The sequence below is a fragment of the Pristis pectinata genome, chromosome 1, assembly GCF_009764475.1.
Source record: "Pristis pectinata isolate sPriPec2 chromosome 1, sPriPec2.1.pri, whole genome shotgun sequence".
NCBI classification, from domain to species: domain Eukaryota; kingdom Metazoa; phylum Chordata; class Chondrichthyes; order Rhinopristiformes; family Pristidae; genus Pristis; species Pristis pectinata.
This window is the reverse complement of record NC_067405.1, coordinates 48,706,749-48,720,910: the sequence shown is the minus strand read 5'-3', so window position 1 is coordinate 48,720,910 and position 14,162 is coordinate 48,706,749. Positions and strand designations below refer to the sequence as shown.

The 14,162-nt window shown below is 38.6% G+C and overlaps 1 protein-coding gene across 1 annotated transcript in view; it reads left to right on the top strand.

Moving 5' to 3' along the window:
• The window catches only part of ttn.1 (titin, tandem duplicate 1), a 337,974-nt gene that overhangs the window by 149,028 nt on the left and 174,784 nt on the right, over nt 1-14,162 (top strand). Inside the window, 8 exon segments of the mRNA XM_052029783.1 lie at nt 321-395; nt 2,280-2,354; nt 3,937-4,011; nt 8,999-9,073; nt 9,876-9,950; nt 11,462-11,533; nt 13,066-13,152; nt 13,849-13,932. Coding sequence (XP_051885743.1) covers nt 321-395; nt 2,280-2,354; nt 3,937-4,011; nt 8,999-9,073; nt 9,876-9,950; nt 11,462-11,533; nt 13,066-13,152; nt 13,849-13,932 — 618 coding nt within the window.

Sequence of the window (14,162 nt, the reverse complement as noted above, 5' to 3'; positions counted from 1 at the left end):
TCTGCAGGGAGTGGTGAGATTTACATCAGAAAGATTTACAAAAGAAAGCCAGATCAGGTTGTCCAGAACTAAACATTGAAATGTTCAGAGAATCATTGTGTGATGACGTGGCTCATTGCAGCTCCTATTAATTATTTAGGCTTCATAAGACAATAATAACTTTATGTATACCAGAAACATTATCCAAAATTAGAAACTATGGTGTTATTAGTACGTCATGTCTCAGTTGCAGCTTTCATGTTTAATTTTATGTGTATTGTTTAAATTGTTAAATGTGCACATCTTTTGATGTTCTTTTCAAAAAATTAAATTTCTTAAAGTGCCTGGCATTCCTGAGTTTATTCCTGAAGAAGTGAAGCCAGTTATAAAAAAAGAAAAGGTTGCTTCAATAAAAGGTACAGAAGAAGGCACATGTTTATATCAGAATTATTCTTTGAATATGTATTTTATTTATCTTGCAATTATCTTGGAAAGTATTTTTGTTGTAAAGACTTACTGCCTTTCTATCCATTGATCTTATTTCTTCGTGGGGGTTGTTTTAACATTTGCTTGTAAATTTGTGCTGTTTTATGTGTTTTGTGCTGTCTTTGTAATTGGAAATAATGTTGATGCTTCGGAACATATGGAGTAAAATTTGACTCAGGAGTGATCATTGTTTGGATGCTGTAGATAAAATGTTTGCATCAAATGGCCTTGCAGTGCTCACACATAGCAGTGATATGAACATGGCAAGCACAATATTATGAATGCCAGCCAGAAGTATGCAGGCAGCTCTTGAAATTGATCAGTGTGCGAATCTGATATGACACCAGCACTGCCAATTTAGTGCTCATTGAATTGACTAACATATTTTTAAAGGCATTTGAGCAAACATCAAGCAGCAGGAAAGGACATTTCTACCCATACCCTACCTCATCCTTGACAGACCCATACTCAGCAGTTTAAAGGGATCAATGAGTACCTACAGATTAGTAGCTTATTTCTTCTTGCTGATACCGTAATTCCAGGAATTGTTGCTGTCTTGAGTTGGCTAGCATTTTAGAAGTATACATAGAATTGAGCATCATGCACTGAAAGACTTGGTGCTGTCTTCCAATGTTTGCAAGAGTCAACTGCTCCTGGCATGGATGTATAAATAGTTTATCCCATTGCAATTTAGCATGCAGAGGACAATCTGTTGGAAGAGGGAGGAGGAGGAAGGAGAGAAGGGGCACCCAGCAGGAGGCCATATCTTCTTTTCAGCGGCCCAATTAGCTACATGAACCTTGGCAATTAACCATTTGATTCCTTATTGTTCTCTACCTGTTAGAGCTACAGCTCCACCTTCAAAGCAGGATAAGGGAAGCATTGCCAGTAGCTATCAAGGTAATCAGGGCAAAGAAATTTTGCATTCCTTCCAGACTGCAGTTTGCAATATTGACATACTTAAATTTCATTTACTTATCAATAAACATTAGTGAAATATATATGATGAGAATATACAGATGTGTATGTAGGCATTAGCTTTGCTTCCTAAAACTGACAACAGTAAATCTTGAGGATGCAAAATAAAACTGCAGATGCTGGAATCTGGAGCAAAAATACAAACTGCTGGAGGAACTCAACAGGTCAGGCAGCACCTCTGGAGGTAGAGGGATAGTCAATATTTTGGCTTGAGACCCTGCAATAGTAAATCATACATTTCAAATTCTTCCACTAGTTATCAAGGGTCAGAACAGGATCCTACACTCACACCATATCTTTACACTGCTCAGTTAATTATATGTATCATTGTGTATGAAAGAGATTTGCAATATTGTTCAACAGAAATATCTTTCTGCCTTCTAACCCACCAGTTTAGTTAGCACCAACACAACTTAGGAGCTGCTTCAAGCCTGCTTGCTTGGAAAATAATCTTATGATCAATATTGAGGGTTGTTTATGGGGCCTGAGTTCTGCCCATAAAATTTATAATAGCAATGGAGCCAAATTTATGGACAATTTAGAGAAATAGAGAAAAAATAACAGATTAGTTGAGAGTGAACATCAAAATATCCTAATAATTTGTAAATAAAGTGGTTTATTGCTTCTCTGGTAATTATTTAAGCTCCATAAAGCAGTCATAAATTTATATACACCAAAACTATGATACAGATGAGAGCTTATTGAATGATTTGCTTAAGATAGTAGATCATGTCATATATCAGTTGGTTGTTTTGTGTTTAATGTTATCTGTATTGCTATGTTAAAATGCAAATTTATGTCTGATATGTTTTGTCCCAAAATTAAATCTTTTAAAGTGACTGAGGTTGCAGAATTTGTTACTGAAGAAATGAAACCAATTACGCGAATAGAAAAGATTGTTCCAGTTAAAGGTACAAAGGCACATGCTTTCTTCTAGAATAATTATTTCAATATATAGTGTGTTTATCTTCTCATTATCTTGGAAACTATTTTCTGTTTTAGAGGCCTCAAATTGCCTGTGCTCTGCTATTTGTTTTGTTTTACAATGTGTTGCTTTATTTCTTTCTTTGTGCATTTGTGCCATTCTAATACTGTAACATTATATTAGTGATAGTGCACTAATTGCCCGCAAATTTATGCCTAGAAGGCATCTCATTGCGTCAATCAATGTGAAATGTGGTTTGGACAACTATACTGCTATCTTGGAGCTCATCTTACCACTTTATACCACATCTTAAACCCATGTGGCTGAATATGTGCGAGACAAGTAGGAGGTGGATCCCACTTTGCCTAAACTAACCTTAGTCATTTAAAGGGATCATCCATTACATATGGGTTAATTTAGGTGGATATTTTATTGCCTGACCTACAATTTTACAAGTATTTGGTACTTTGTGGAGACAATTCAGATTGCAAATACACAGGGTGCGGCAGGTGTAGAAGGACCAATTACTATGGTATCTGTACTAACTAATTTCTCCCATGCATTTGGTGCAATAATAAGTACCCCTTTTGCAATGCAGCATGATTGGAAGTTTAAACAAGAACCCATAAAAGGCAATCTGTGCTAAGAAATGTACTCCAGAAATAACATCCTCACTGAAAATTTCCTCCTGCATTCTCGTCGCAAAGCAAGAAACGCAATATCAGTAGCTGCCATGGTAATCATGTCAATGGAGATCTGTGCTAATGGTCCCTTCTTAGTGGCAGCTAGCAGTATTTATCATGTACAAATGTTTCAGTTGCTTATTAGTAGAGATTAGAAAAGCATACAAGCATATGACAGCATATGGATGTGGTTATTGTGACATTAATAAACAGTGTTCAATTTTTGAATGACACCACTAACCGTAAATATTCAGACTGAAAATTCATCCACTGGAGAACAAGGCTCTGAATACCCATCAATCTGGGACACTTTATTTCTAGAATTAAAATCTGCAGAAGTACCATTTGTAAAGATATTTTGAAAAGAGATTTTAAGTGTTGGCAAGAAAGTAGACTTTCACTCTTCCAGCATGCCAGTTGAGTTATCAATAGTATATTAAGTCATAAGCATAATATTATGGTCCAAAAAGCATGATGGTGTTACAAGGTAGACTTATTGGAAAGTTCTTATAAAAACACCAGTCCAAAACAAAATAAGACTTGCAGGACAATTAGAAGAATTAGAAAATGTGGAGAGGAGATTTAGAACAAAAAAAAATACAGGTTGGTTGATAGCTGAAAATTAAAATATCCCAATTTTTTTTTGTTTAGTCAAGGTGGCTATTTGCTGCTCCATTAAATTTACTAGATTTAATAAGGAAAATAAGCTTATATATAAAACAAAAAATGATTGAGATGAGATTATTGTGTGATTAACACAAGATGGTAAATTGGGCCCCATATTTGTTGCTCTTGTTGTGTGTAATGTTATGTGCATTTCTATGTTAAAATTTTTTAAATGAGCATCTTTTGACATTCTTTTGTCCAAAAATTAAACTCTTAAAGTGCCTGAGATTCCTGAGTTGGTTGCTGAAGAAGCGAAACCAGTTGCACGAAAAGAAGTGGTTGCTCCATTGAAAGGTACAAGGCAAAAGTTTTATACCAGAATTATTTCTTTGGAAGAACATCATATCATTATCTTGGAAATTATTTTTGTTTTAAACATTTCAGATAACCAATGCCCTGATATTCATTATATTTTTCCAGTTTTGTTGTTTTATTATTTTGTTTCTGTACTTGTGTTATATTTTGTTATCTTTGCCCATGAAATAATTTTGATACTTGCATTATGGTTGGTTATATAGAAAAAAAATTGGGTCAATTAGCTCATTTTTGGGTGCTACTGGTGACATCTGGGTACCAAAGTAACACCTACACTCTACTCCATCACTTGTAGTATGATATGCAGGAGCAATGTATTGGTGATGCTGTATTCATCACCGTAGAGGAATGCTTGGTTGCCAGGTCATGAAACAATCAGTTTTGGTTGGACATTAACACTACACTTTTTTTAGGAGCTTGGTGTTGCAGCTAACTAATGCATGAACATGCATGGCTAATATTCATATGTAGGAGGCATAAAGGAATTTCATGCACACTCCTACCAACCCACTAAATATATTTAAATAGACCATCAACTACTTATAGGTTAGTTGAAATTAATTTCTTCTAGCTTTAACTGCAATCCCATGAGTTCTTGCTGTTTTCTATCATTGATTTGAGTTGCAGCAATCTTTAGTGGTGATAAGATTTTTCAATGTTCCAAACAAATCACTTGGATTAGTCTAGAGCTGAGCATTAAAATATTCAGAGGATCATTGAAAAATTGAGGTTGCTAATTACTTCTGCATTAACTAATTGGGTTCTGTAAGGCAATAGCTGGATGTGTCATAGAACCAGAGAACCATAGAACCATAGAACCATACAGCACAAAACAGGCCCTTCGGCCCACCATATTGTGCCGTCCATCAAACCACCCTCACACTACCTAACCCCTTCCTCCCGCATATCCCTCCATCTCACTTTCCTCCATATGCCTATCCAACAAGCTCTTGAACTTGTCCAATGTATCTGCCTCCACCACCACCCCAGGCAGTGCATTCCATGCACCAACCACTCTCTGGGTGAAAAACCTCCCCCTGACATCTCCCCTGAACCTTCCACCCATAACCTTAAAGCCATGCTGTCTTGAGCATTGGTGCCCTGGAAAGGAGGCGCTGACTGTCTACTCTATATATTCCTCTCAATATTTTATATACCTCTATCATGTCTCCTCTCATCCTCCTCCTTTCCAGTGAATAAAGCCCTAGCACCTTAAGCCTCTCCTCATATTCAATACGCTCTAGTCCAGGCAGCACCCTGGTAAATCTCCTCTGCACCCTCTCCAACGCCTCCACATCCTTCCTATAATGAGGCGACCAGAACTGAACACAGTACTCTAAGTGTGGCCTAACTAGAATTTTGTAAAGCTGCATCATCACCTCGCGGCTCTTAAACTCAGTCCCGCGACTTATGAAAGCCAACATCCCATTGGCCTTCTTAACTGCTCTTTCCACCTGTGAGGCAACTTTCAATGAACTGTGAATATGAACCCCAAGATCCCTCTGCTCCTCCACACTGCCAAGTACCTTGCCATTTACCCTGTACTCTGCCCTGGAGTTTGTCCTTCCAAAGTGTACCACCTCACACTTCTCCGGATTGAACTCCATCTGCCACTTGTCAGCCCAGCTCTGCATCCTATCAATATCCCTCTGTAAGCTCCGACAGCCCTCCACACTATCCACAACACTGCCGATCTTAGTGTCATCCGCAAACTTACTAACCCACCCCTCCACCCCCTCATCTAAGTCATCTATAAATATCACAAAAAGTAGAGGTCCCAGAACCGATCGCTGTGGGACACCACTAGTCGCTGCCCTCCAATCCGAGGGCAATCCTTCCACCACAACCCTCTGCTTTCTACATGCAAGCCAATTCTGAATCCACACAGCCAAGCTTCCCTGGATCCCTTGGCCTCTGACCTTCTGAAGAAGCCTACCATGAGGAACCTTATCAAACGCCTTACTAAAATCCATGTAAACCACATCCACCACACTGCCCTCATCAATCTTCCTGGTCACTTCCTCAAAGAACTCTATCAGGCTTGTGAGGCAAGATCTTCCCTTCACAAAGCCATGCTGGCTGTCCCTAATCAGTCCATGATTCTCTACGTGTTCATAAATCCTATCCCTTAGAATCCTTTCTAACAGCTTACCTACCACAGACGTGAGACTCACCGGTCTATAATTCCCTGGCCTATCCCTATTACCTTTTTTGAACAAGGGGACAACATTCGCCACCCTCCAATCCTCTGGCACTATCCCAGTGGACAACGAGGACTCAAAGATCCTTACCAGCAGTTCAACAATCTCCTCCCTAGCCTCTCGAAGCAGCCTGGGGAAAATCCCGTCAGGCCCCGGAGATTTATCTGTCTTAATATTATTTAACAACTTCAACACATCCTCTCTCTTGATATCTACAACCTCGAGAACATTACCCCTACCAGCACTCCCTTCCGCGTCATCAAGACCCCTCTCCCTGGTGAATACCAAAGAGAAGTACTCATTGAAAACTTCTCCCACTTCCGCTGCCTCCAGGCAAATTCTCCCACCTTTGTCCTTAATCGGACCTATCTTTACCCTAGCCATCCTCCTACCCTTCACGTACTTGAAAAAGGCCTTGGGATTTTCCTTAACCCTACTAGCCAACGCCTTTTCATGTCCCCTTCTAACTCTCCTCAGCCCTTTCTTAAGTTCCTTCCTCGCTACCCTATATTCCTCACGGGCCCTGTCTGAACCTTGCTGCTTATACCTCATGTACGCTACCTTCTTCTCCCTAACAAGTCATTCCACCTCTCTCGTCACCCACGGTTCCTTCACCCTGACATTACTTCTCTGCCTCACCGGGACATATTTATCCCTAACATCCTGCATAAGATCCCTGAACATCGACCACATCTCCATGGTACATTTTCCTTCAAAAAGGACATCCCAATTTACACTCCCAAGTTCTCTCCTTATAGCCTCATAGTTCGCCCTTCCCCAATTAAAAATCCTCTTGTCCTCTCTGCACCTGTACCTGTCCATGACAATTTTAAAGGTTATGGAGCAATGGTCACTGTCCCCCAAATGCTCACCCACAAGTAGATCCTTCACCTGTCCCGGTTCATTTCCTAAAACTAGATCTAACATGGCATTCCCTCTAGTCGGCCTGTGGACATACTGCGTCAGGAATCCCTCCTGGACACATTTAACAAATTCTGTCCCATCTAAACCTTTGGCACTAAGCAGGTTCCAGTCTATATTTGGGAAGTTGAAGTCTCCCATTATAACAACCCTGTTATTTTTGCTTCTCTCCAAACACTGCCTGCCAATCTGCTCCTCTATATCTCTACTGCTACCGGGGGGCCTATAGAATACTCCTAGTAGAGTAACTGCTCCTTTCTTATTCCTTAATTCCACCCATACGGACTCTAGAGATGATCCTTCTACAACATCCATCTTTTCCACAGCTGTAACAGTGTCCCTGACCAGTATCGCCACCCCTCCTCCTCTTCTCCCCCCTTCCCTATCCCTCTTAAAACACCGAAAACCAGGAATATTCAATATCCACTCCTCTCCTGATGTCAGCCACGTCTCAGTAATAGCCATGATATCATAGTCCCCCATACTTATCCAAGCCCTCAGTTCATCCCCCTTATTCCTGACACTTCTTGCATTTAAGTAAACACACTTCAGTCCATCTACCTTACTACTTTTAGAGCCTGTATTCTGCTTCTCCTTCCCCAAAGCCTCTCTACCTGTTTGATCTAACTTTTCCCCATTCCCTTCTTCCTCTGACCTACTCCTCCGGTTCCCTTCCCCCTCACAAACTAGTTTAAACCCTCCCGAACCACCGTAGCAAATCTCGCCGCAAGGATATTGGCCCCCTTCTGGTTCGGGTGTAACCTGTCCTCTCTGTACAGGTCCCACCTTCCCGAGAAGAGATCCCAATGATCCAGAAATCTAAAACCCTCCCTCCTGCACCAGCTTCTCAGCCACGCATTTATCTGCCACCTCCTCCTATTCCTGCCTTCACTATCGCGTGGCACTGGCAGCAATCCCAAGATTGCTACCCTTGAGGTCCTGTTCCTCAATTTTCTGCCTAGCTCCCTGAACTCACTCTTCAGGACCTCATCCCCCTTCCTACCTATGTCGTTGGTCATGTTAATGATTATCTCATTCCCTCATAAGTACATGAAGCCCATTTACATAATGATAGGCCACTGCTTTCCCTTTTTTTAAGGAGTGTTTTGCAAATATACATTACTTGCAGTTTCAATCTGTGCACAGGCTTTCTTGGATGCTTAGACCTTTTTAACAGTGTTTGCGTCTTTGGTATAGATACTTATGGCAATGACATCCTGACTCAACTTACACTTCTCCATTTGTTCTGGTATATCTGTCATTTGGTCAATGTGGAAACTTCTGACTTCCTAAGAATAAGCAGATTGGGCCGATAGTACAAAATTCTCACAGGACTTGACAGAATACATGTGGGGTTGATGTTTCACCCAGCTGGAGTCTTTAGGACCAGGGGTCACAAACTTAAAATAATGGCCTGGTTATTCAGGACAGAGATGCATAGAAATTTCAAGGTGTCCAAAGATCCACCACCCCAGAGGGTGATGAATCTTTGGAAACCTTGATCAAAGAGGGTAAAGAAGGCTTGGTCACTGATAGATTTTTAGGTATTTGGGGAATTGAGGGATATGTGGTCAGTGCAGGACCATAGCATTGAGGTAACAGATCAGTTATGACTTTATCAAAAGGCAGAGCAGTCACAGGGGGCCAAACTTCCTTCTAGTTCTTATGTCTCTATTTTCTTATACCAAGATCATAATGCAAGATGAGAAATTATGTTGTAATTAGCACAATGCTGTATATCTTTGTTGTGTCTTTCTACATAATATAATGTGTATTGGTACGTTCATTTGTTGTAAGTGCACATTTTTGATATTCTTTTGTCCATGAATTACATTTTTCTAAAGTTCCTGAGGTTCCTGAGTTTGCTCTGGAAGAAGTGAAATCAATTACAAGAATAGAAAAAGTTACTACAGTAAAAGGTACAAAAGAAGCACATGCTTTGTAGTAGAATTATTTCTTGTGCATAATCATCATCATCTTAGAAAGTATTTCTTCTTTATGGGCTTCAAGTTAACAATGCCCAGATATATATTCATCACCTAAAAACTTATGATCTTTTAATTTCTTGTATGTGTATTCAAACTTTATTTTGTTGTCCTTGTACATTACATAATTTTTTCATTTGCATTATGGTTAATTAACCATTAAAAATTATACTATTTATATATCAAAATTTGACAAAGTAGTCCAGATGCTACAAGTCTCATTTGTGTACCAAAATGACATCCACTGTGTGCTCAGTGATTTGTAGCATGATTCAGATGGGATGATGTTGGTGATGGCATACTGATAACTTGCCATTCAGCAGCAAATAGAAAACACCCTTCCCCACCTGTTCTCTACCATCTCGAACTCATACTCATGCCGTGCTATTTCAATGGATCATCTGCACTTACAGGTTAATTCTGGTTAATGTCTTGATTGTGTTATTGCAGTTCCACAAAGGTTTGTTATTCCCTAAATTTTACAGGGGCAGGTGAGCTGAGCCTTAAAATAATCACAAGATCACTTCTTGTTAATTCCTCTAATTAACTAGGCTTCATAAGGCAATAATAACTTTATGTATGCTGGAACCATGATGCAAATTGAGAAATTATGGTGGCAATAGTTGTGTTGTATATTAATTGCTTCTTTCTGATTAATGTTATGTATTTTGCAATGTTAAAATGGCCTAAGGGCAAGTATTTAATTTAGTTTTGTCTGAAATTGACTATTTTAAAGTGCCTGGGATCCCAAAGTTTGTACCTGAAGAAATGAAACCGGTTATACGAAAAGAAAAGGTTGCACCAAAAGAAGGTACAAGGAAGGCACATTTTGTACTAGAACTATTCTTTAGATTGTCAGTGTATCGATGTTGTCATTATCCTGGAAAGTATTTCTGTTTTAGAGGCTTCAGATTGCCAATGCTCTGCTACTTGTGAATGTTAATGTACAACATACACTGTTTTATTTTTTTGCTGGTGATATTGTGCCGCTCTAATACTGTGTTGTGTTGTCTTTGTTCTTGAAAGAATTTTGATACTTGCATTATTATAGGTGAGCAATAAAAAATGCAGTTTGGCACAGTGCCCATTAGTTGTGCCCTATTGGAGGCATTTGGGTACCAAAATTGCATCTTCAATGCATGCAAGAAGTATATATGCTAGTCAGATCATGTTAATCATTCTACAAGTCAAATTTGACACCAGTACTTTCATTTTAGAGCTTAGTGGTCCAACTAACACATGCAAGGCCTTATCACCACAGAGGACCAACAAGTTCTGAATATAAATCTAAGTGTCATCAGCAGCAGCGAATGTGGGTGATGAGCCACGCTCACCAAGTTCTGAAGCAGAGATTTTTTAAAAAGATATGAAAGATCATTTCAAAAAATGTTTCTTTTCATTGATATAAAAATCATTGTCTAAGTAATTGTTATCTGCAACTTTTATTTATGTGGCCTGTTTAACACAATGAAAGATCACAGGGGCATTTCATACAAATTTTGACACAGAGTCAATATAGAGATAGAATCTGGTTAGAAAAGTAGTTTTGAAGAGTATCTAAAATAATTGAAAGATGGTAATGTTTAGGGAAGTAATTTCATATCTTCGGACCTTTAAACCTGAAGGTACAATTGCCATTGATAAGGCAGAGGAATTTGGACATGGACAAGAAACCAGAAGTAGAAGAAAGCAAAATTCTTGGAGGGTTGTAATTATGGAAGGTCAGCAAAATTTAGAGCTCAAATTAGAGGAGGATGTAAAATGCAATGATTTTTAAATATTGAGTGTATGTTTAACGAAACCATGGGTTGGCCAAGGTGATGCTGGAAATGGGTACTATTATGGAGGTGATAATAAATAGCCATGGTGCAAGAGAGGGTACAGGCCTGGAAGTTTAACTAGAATGTCAAAGACAGAAGTAAATTTAGTTCAGCCTCAAATGATGCCCATAGAGAGGGTAAGATCAGTTTCTGGGAAATTAGATTTGAGGGTAATGCTGCCAAAATTTGATTCAGTCTTTCCATTAGTACAAGATGCCAGCACTAGATATTGGGAAAGCATGACAAACCAAATGCATTGGAGATCATTGAATAATATTGTGAAATAGAACATATGTCATCAGAGTAGAATCTGACATGTTTATAGGTAATGTCCCTGAAAGGTTGTATGGAGAAAGATACATGAGTTATGTGATGGAAGGGAAACTGTGATTTAGATACTACCATTGCCTGCTACCTGTTTTGTATGATTTTCATTACAAGTTTGAATGAACAATTTTGTTAACCTATTACTAAATTAAAAATAAATTCTTTAATATGCCAGAAGAAGCTGTGAAACCTGCTCCTGAAGTGCCAGTTCCAGTCCAAAAGAAAGAAAAAATCACCCCAGTAACAGGTAAAACATAAATAAAGCTTTATACACATATTTCTTTATGTGTCCTGTAGTTTATTTTTGTTATTAAGGTGACAGTGGTGTCTTGTTATTAACAGCAATTTTAGTGACTTGAATGGAATATCTTTACTCTGATATATTTATTGAAATAAGAAAGAACCTACATTTGCTAACAAATTAAAGATCTTACTTAACATTGATATTCTATTTTTTCCCCTAATGGTTTGCATTTGAAAAAAGCATTTTGGTAAAAAAAATAATTTACCTAAACCAGTTTCACTCTATTGATGTATTATTATCACCATAATAGCACTAGTACAACCTGTATAGCCCATTTACATGTAACAGTAGGAAGTCAGAGGAATTCTAACTGAATTGAGTGACTATCTGCGTGATTTGAGTCAACATATCAGGTTGCAACAAAATATAACTGAACACTATAAAACACATATATTTTAAGGCAAAGGAACAGTTAGCAAGTGGGAGGCTTTTAAAAGGGTCATGTCAAGAGTCTAGGGGCAGCATGTTCCTGTTAGAGTGAAGGGCAGACATACCAAGTTCAGGGAATCCTGGCTGACAAGGGATATCGAGGCTCTGGTCAGGATAAGGAAGGATGCATAAATTGCTTTTAGGCAGCTGGGTACAAATGAATCCCTCAATAAATATAAAGGGTTTAGGACCAGGCTTAAGAGGAAAATCAGGAGAGCAAAAAGATGGTATGAGATGGATCTGGCAGGCAGGGTTAAAGATAATTCCAAGAGGTTTTTTAGTTATATTAAAAATAAAAGGGTGACTAGGGAGAGACTAGGTCCTCTCAAAGACTGCCCTTCCCCGTCTCTAACTCTTTGATTCATATGTACCCTACTGTTTCGAATATAACAACCCATTATTGCATTATATTGCCAGGTGAATGCAGCAGCAGTCACCCCCACTGAGTGACACAGCAGTACAGAAATATATAGCCACTAATTCATCCAGGGTCTTTTATCTCATGTGCCAGCTTGATCAGGAGGTTACCTGCTTGTGGACCCATTAGAATCCAAACTGATTCTTGGAATAAGATGGAGTCACACCTCCCTGCCTTCTCATGAATTGAAGTATCACTTAGTTCTAGCACTAATTCATTTAAATCACCCACGCAAAGAAGTTAGACCTTTCTGATTATTCATCAAAATTCCACATATTGATGAACTATTAGGAGATATCACAATGCTTCAGCAAACCTCCTGGAATTTTATTTGAGGGGGAAGATATTCTTCAACCAAATTATTCATTGATGATTCATACTACAAAGGGTGATGAAGGAGTTTAGCATGCTGGCCTTTCAGTCAGGGCCTATATTCAAAACAGTAGGGTACATATGAATCAAAGAGTTACAGAAGGGCAAGGGCAGTGCTGGCAAGCATGCTTTGCCCAACCATCAGCCTTGCCACTTCTGATGCTAATTGTTTTGTGTCTTGACATGACAATTACAGTTCTCAGGTGTGTGGTACACATCTTATTAAGCTGATTGTATTCTTGTAGTAATATATTAGATTCTGCTACAAGAAGAGTAGAAAAAGTTAATGTGTGCTCTGAGTCAGCTGACCTTCATGTGTATGATGACAGAAGTGATAAGCCAGGTGAGTAGGAGATCTAATTGAGAAGGCTTTGACAGATCTTGAGAATGTGATTATTACAAAAAGGAGGTGAAGTCTTCCTTCCTGGCCTAGGGACACCTGTGGCAAGGGAAAGTAAGGCATGATTGTAAGCCTTTGAAGTCAAAGTCAAGTTTATTGTCATATGCACAAGTATATACAGTATATGCACAGGTGCAATGAAAACTTACTTGCAGCAGCATCAGAGGCACATAGCATCATATAAGCAGCATTCACAAGAAAAACATAAATTAAGCATAACATACACAATTTTTACAAGAAAACACAATTAGAACAAAAAAAAGTTCATTTTAGTGCAAAGTGATCATAGTGTTGCTAAACTGTAGTGATTAGGGTTTTGCCAGTGGATTCAAGAACCGAATGGTACCAATAGTGGCAAATGTTTTCACATATTTTAATCAACTAGAAAACCTGTGCAGAACAGGTTTTCAACTTGACTCGCTCAGGTAAATTAAGGATGATCTGTAAATTTTGGGTTCATCCATTAGTTTTTAACTAAATGCATCCCTGATGAGAGACATTGACACAAAGTCTCTGGTGGTTGAATGGAGGTAAGCTGCGATCATATTGGAGAATGTCATTACTTCTCTGGTCTGTGACTTGAATGATAAATCAGATAGAAATATACATTCTTTTAAAACTATTTTGTATTTTTTGAAGTGCCGGAGGCTCCTAAGAAACCAGTTGTTGAAGAAGTAGAAAAAATTATTGTGCCAGGAAAAGAAGAGGTTGTTCCAAAAAAAGGTACAAGACTACCCAGCATTATCTCTGCATGGAGGAGCACTTCCGTTGTATCGGAAATTATAACAATTGTTCATATTTGATTCTTCAGTTTGTATCATAGTCTCTTTTTGCAGCCTTTTTATTGGTTCATTCATTTGTACCATTGAGGTAATGTAGTGAAGTATTAACAAACATTTTGTTCTTATTGTTTAGGTTAAACAATTTAAGCAAATAGCAATCTAAAACTTTTA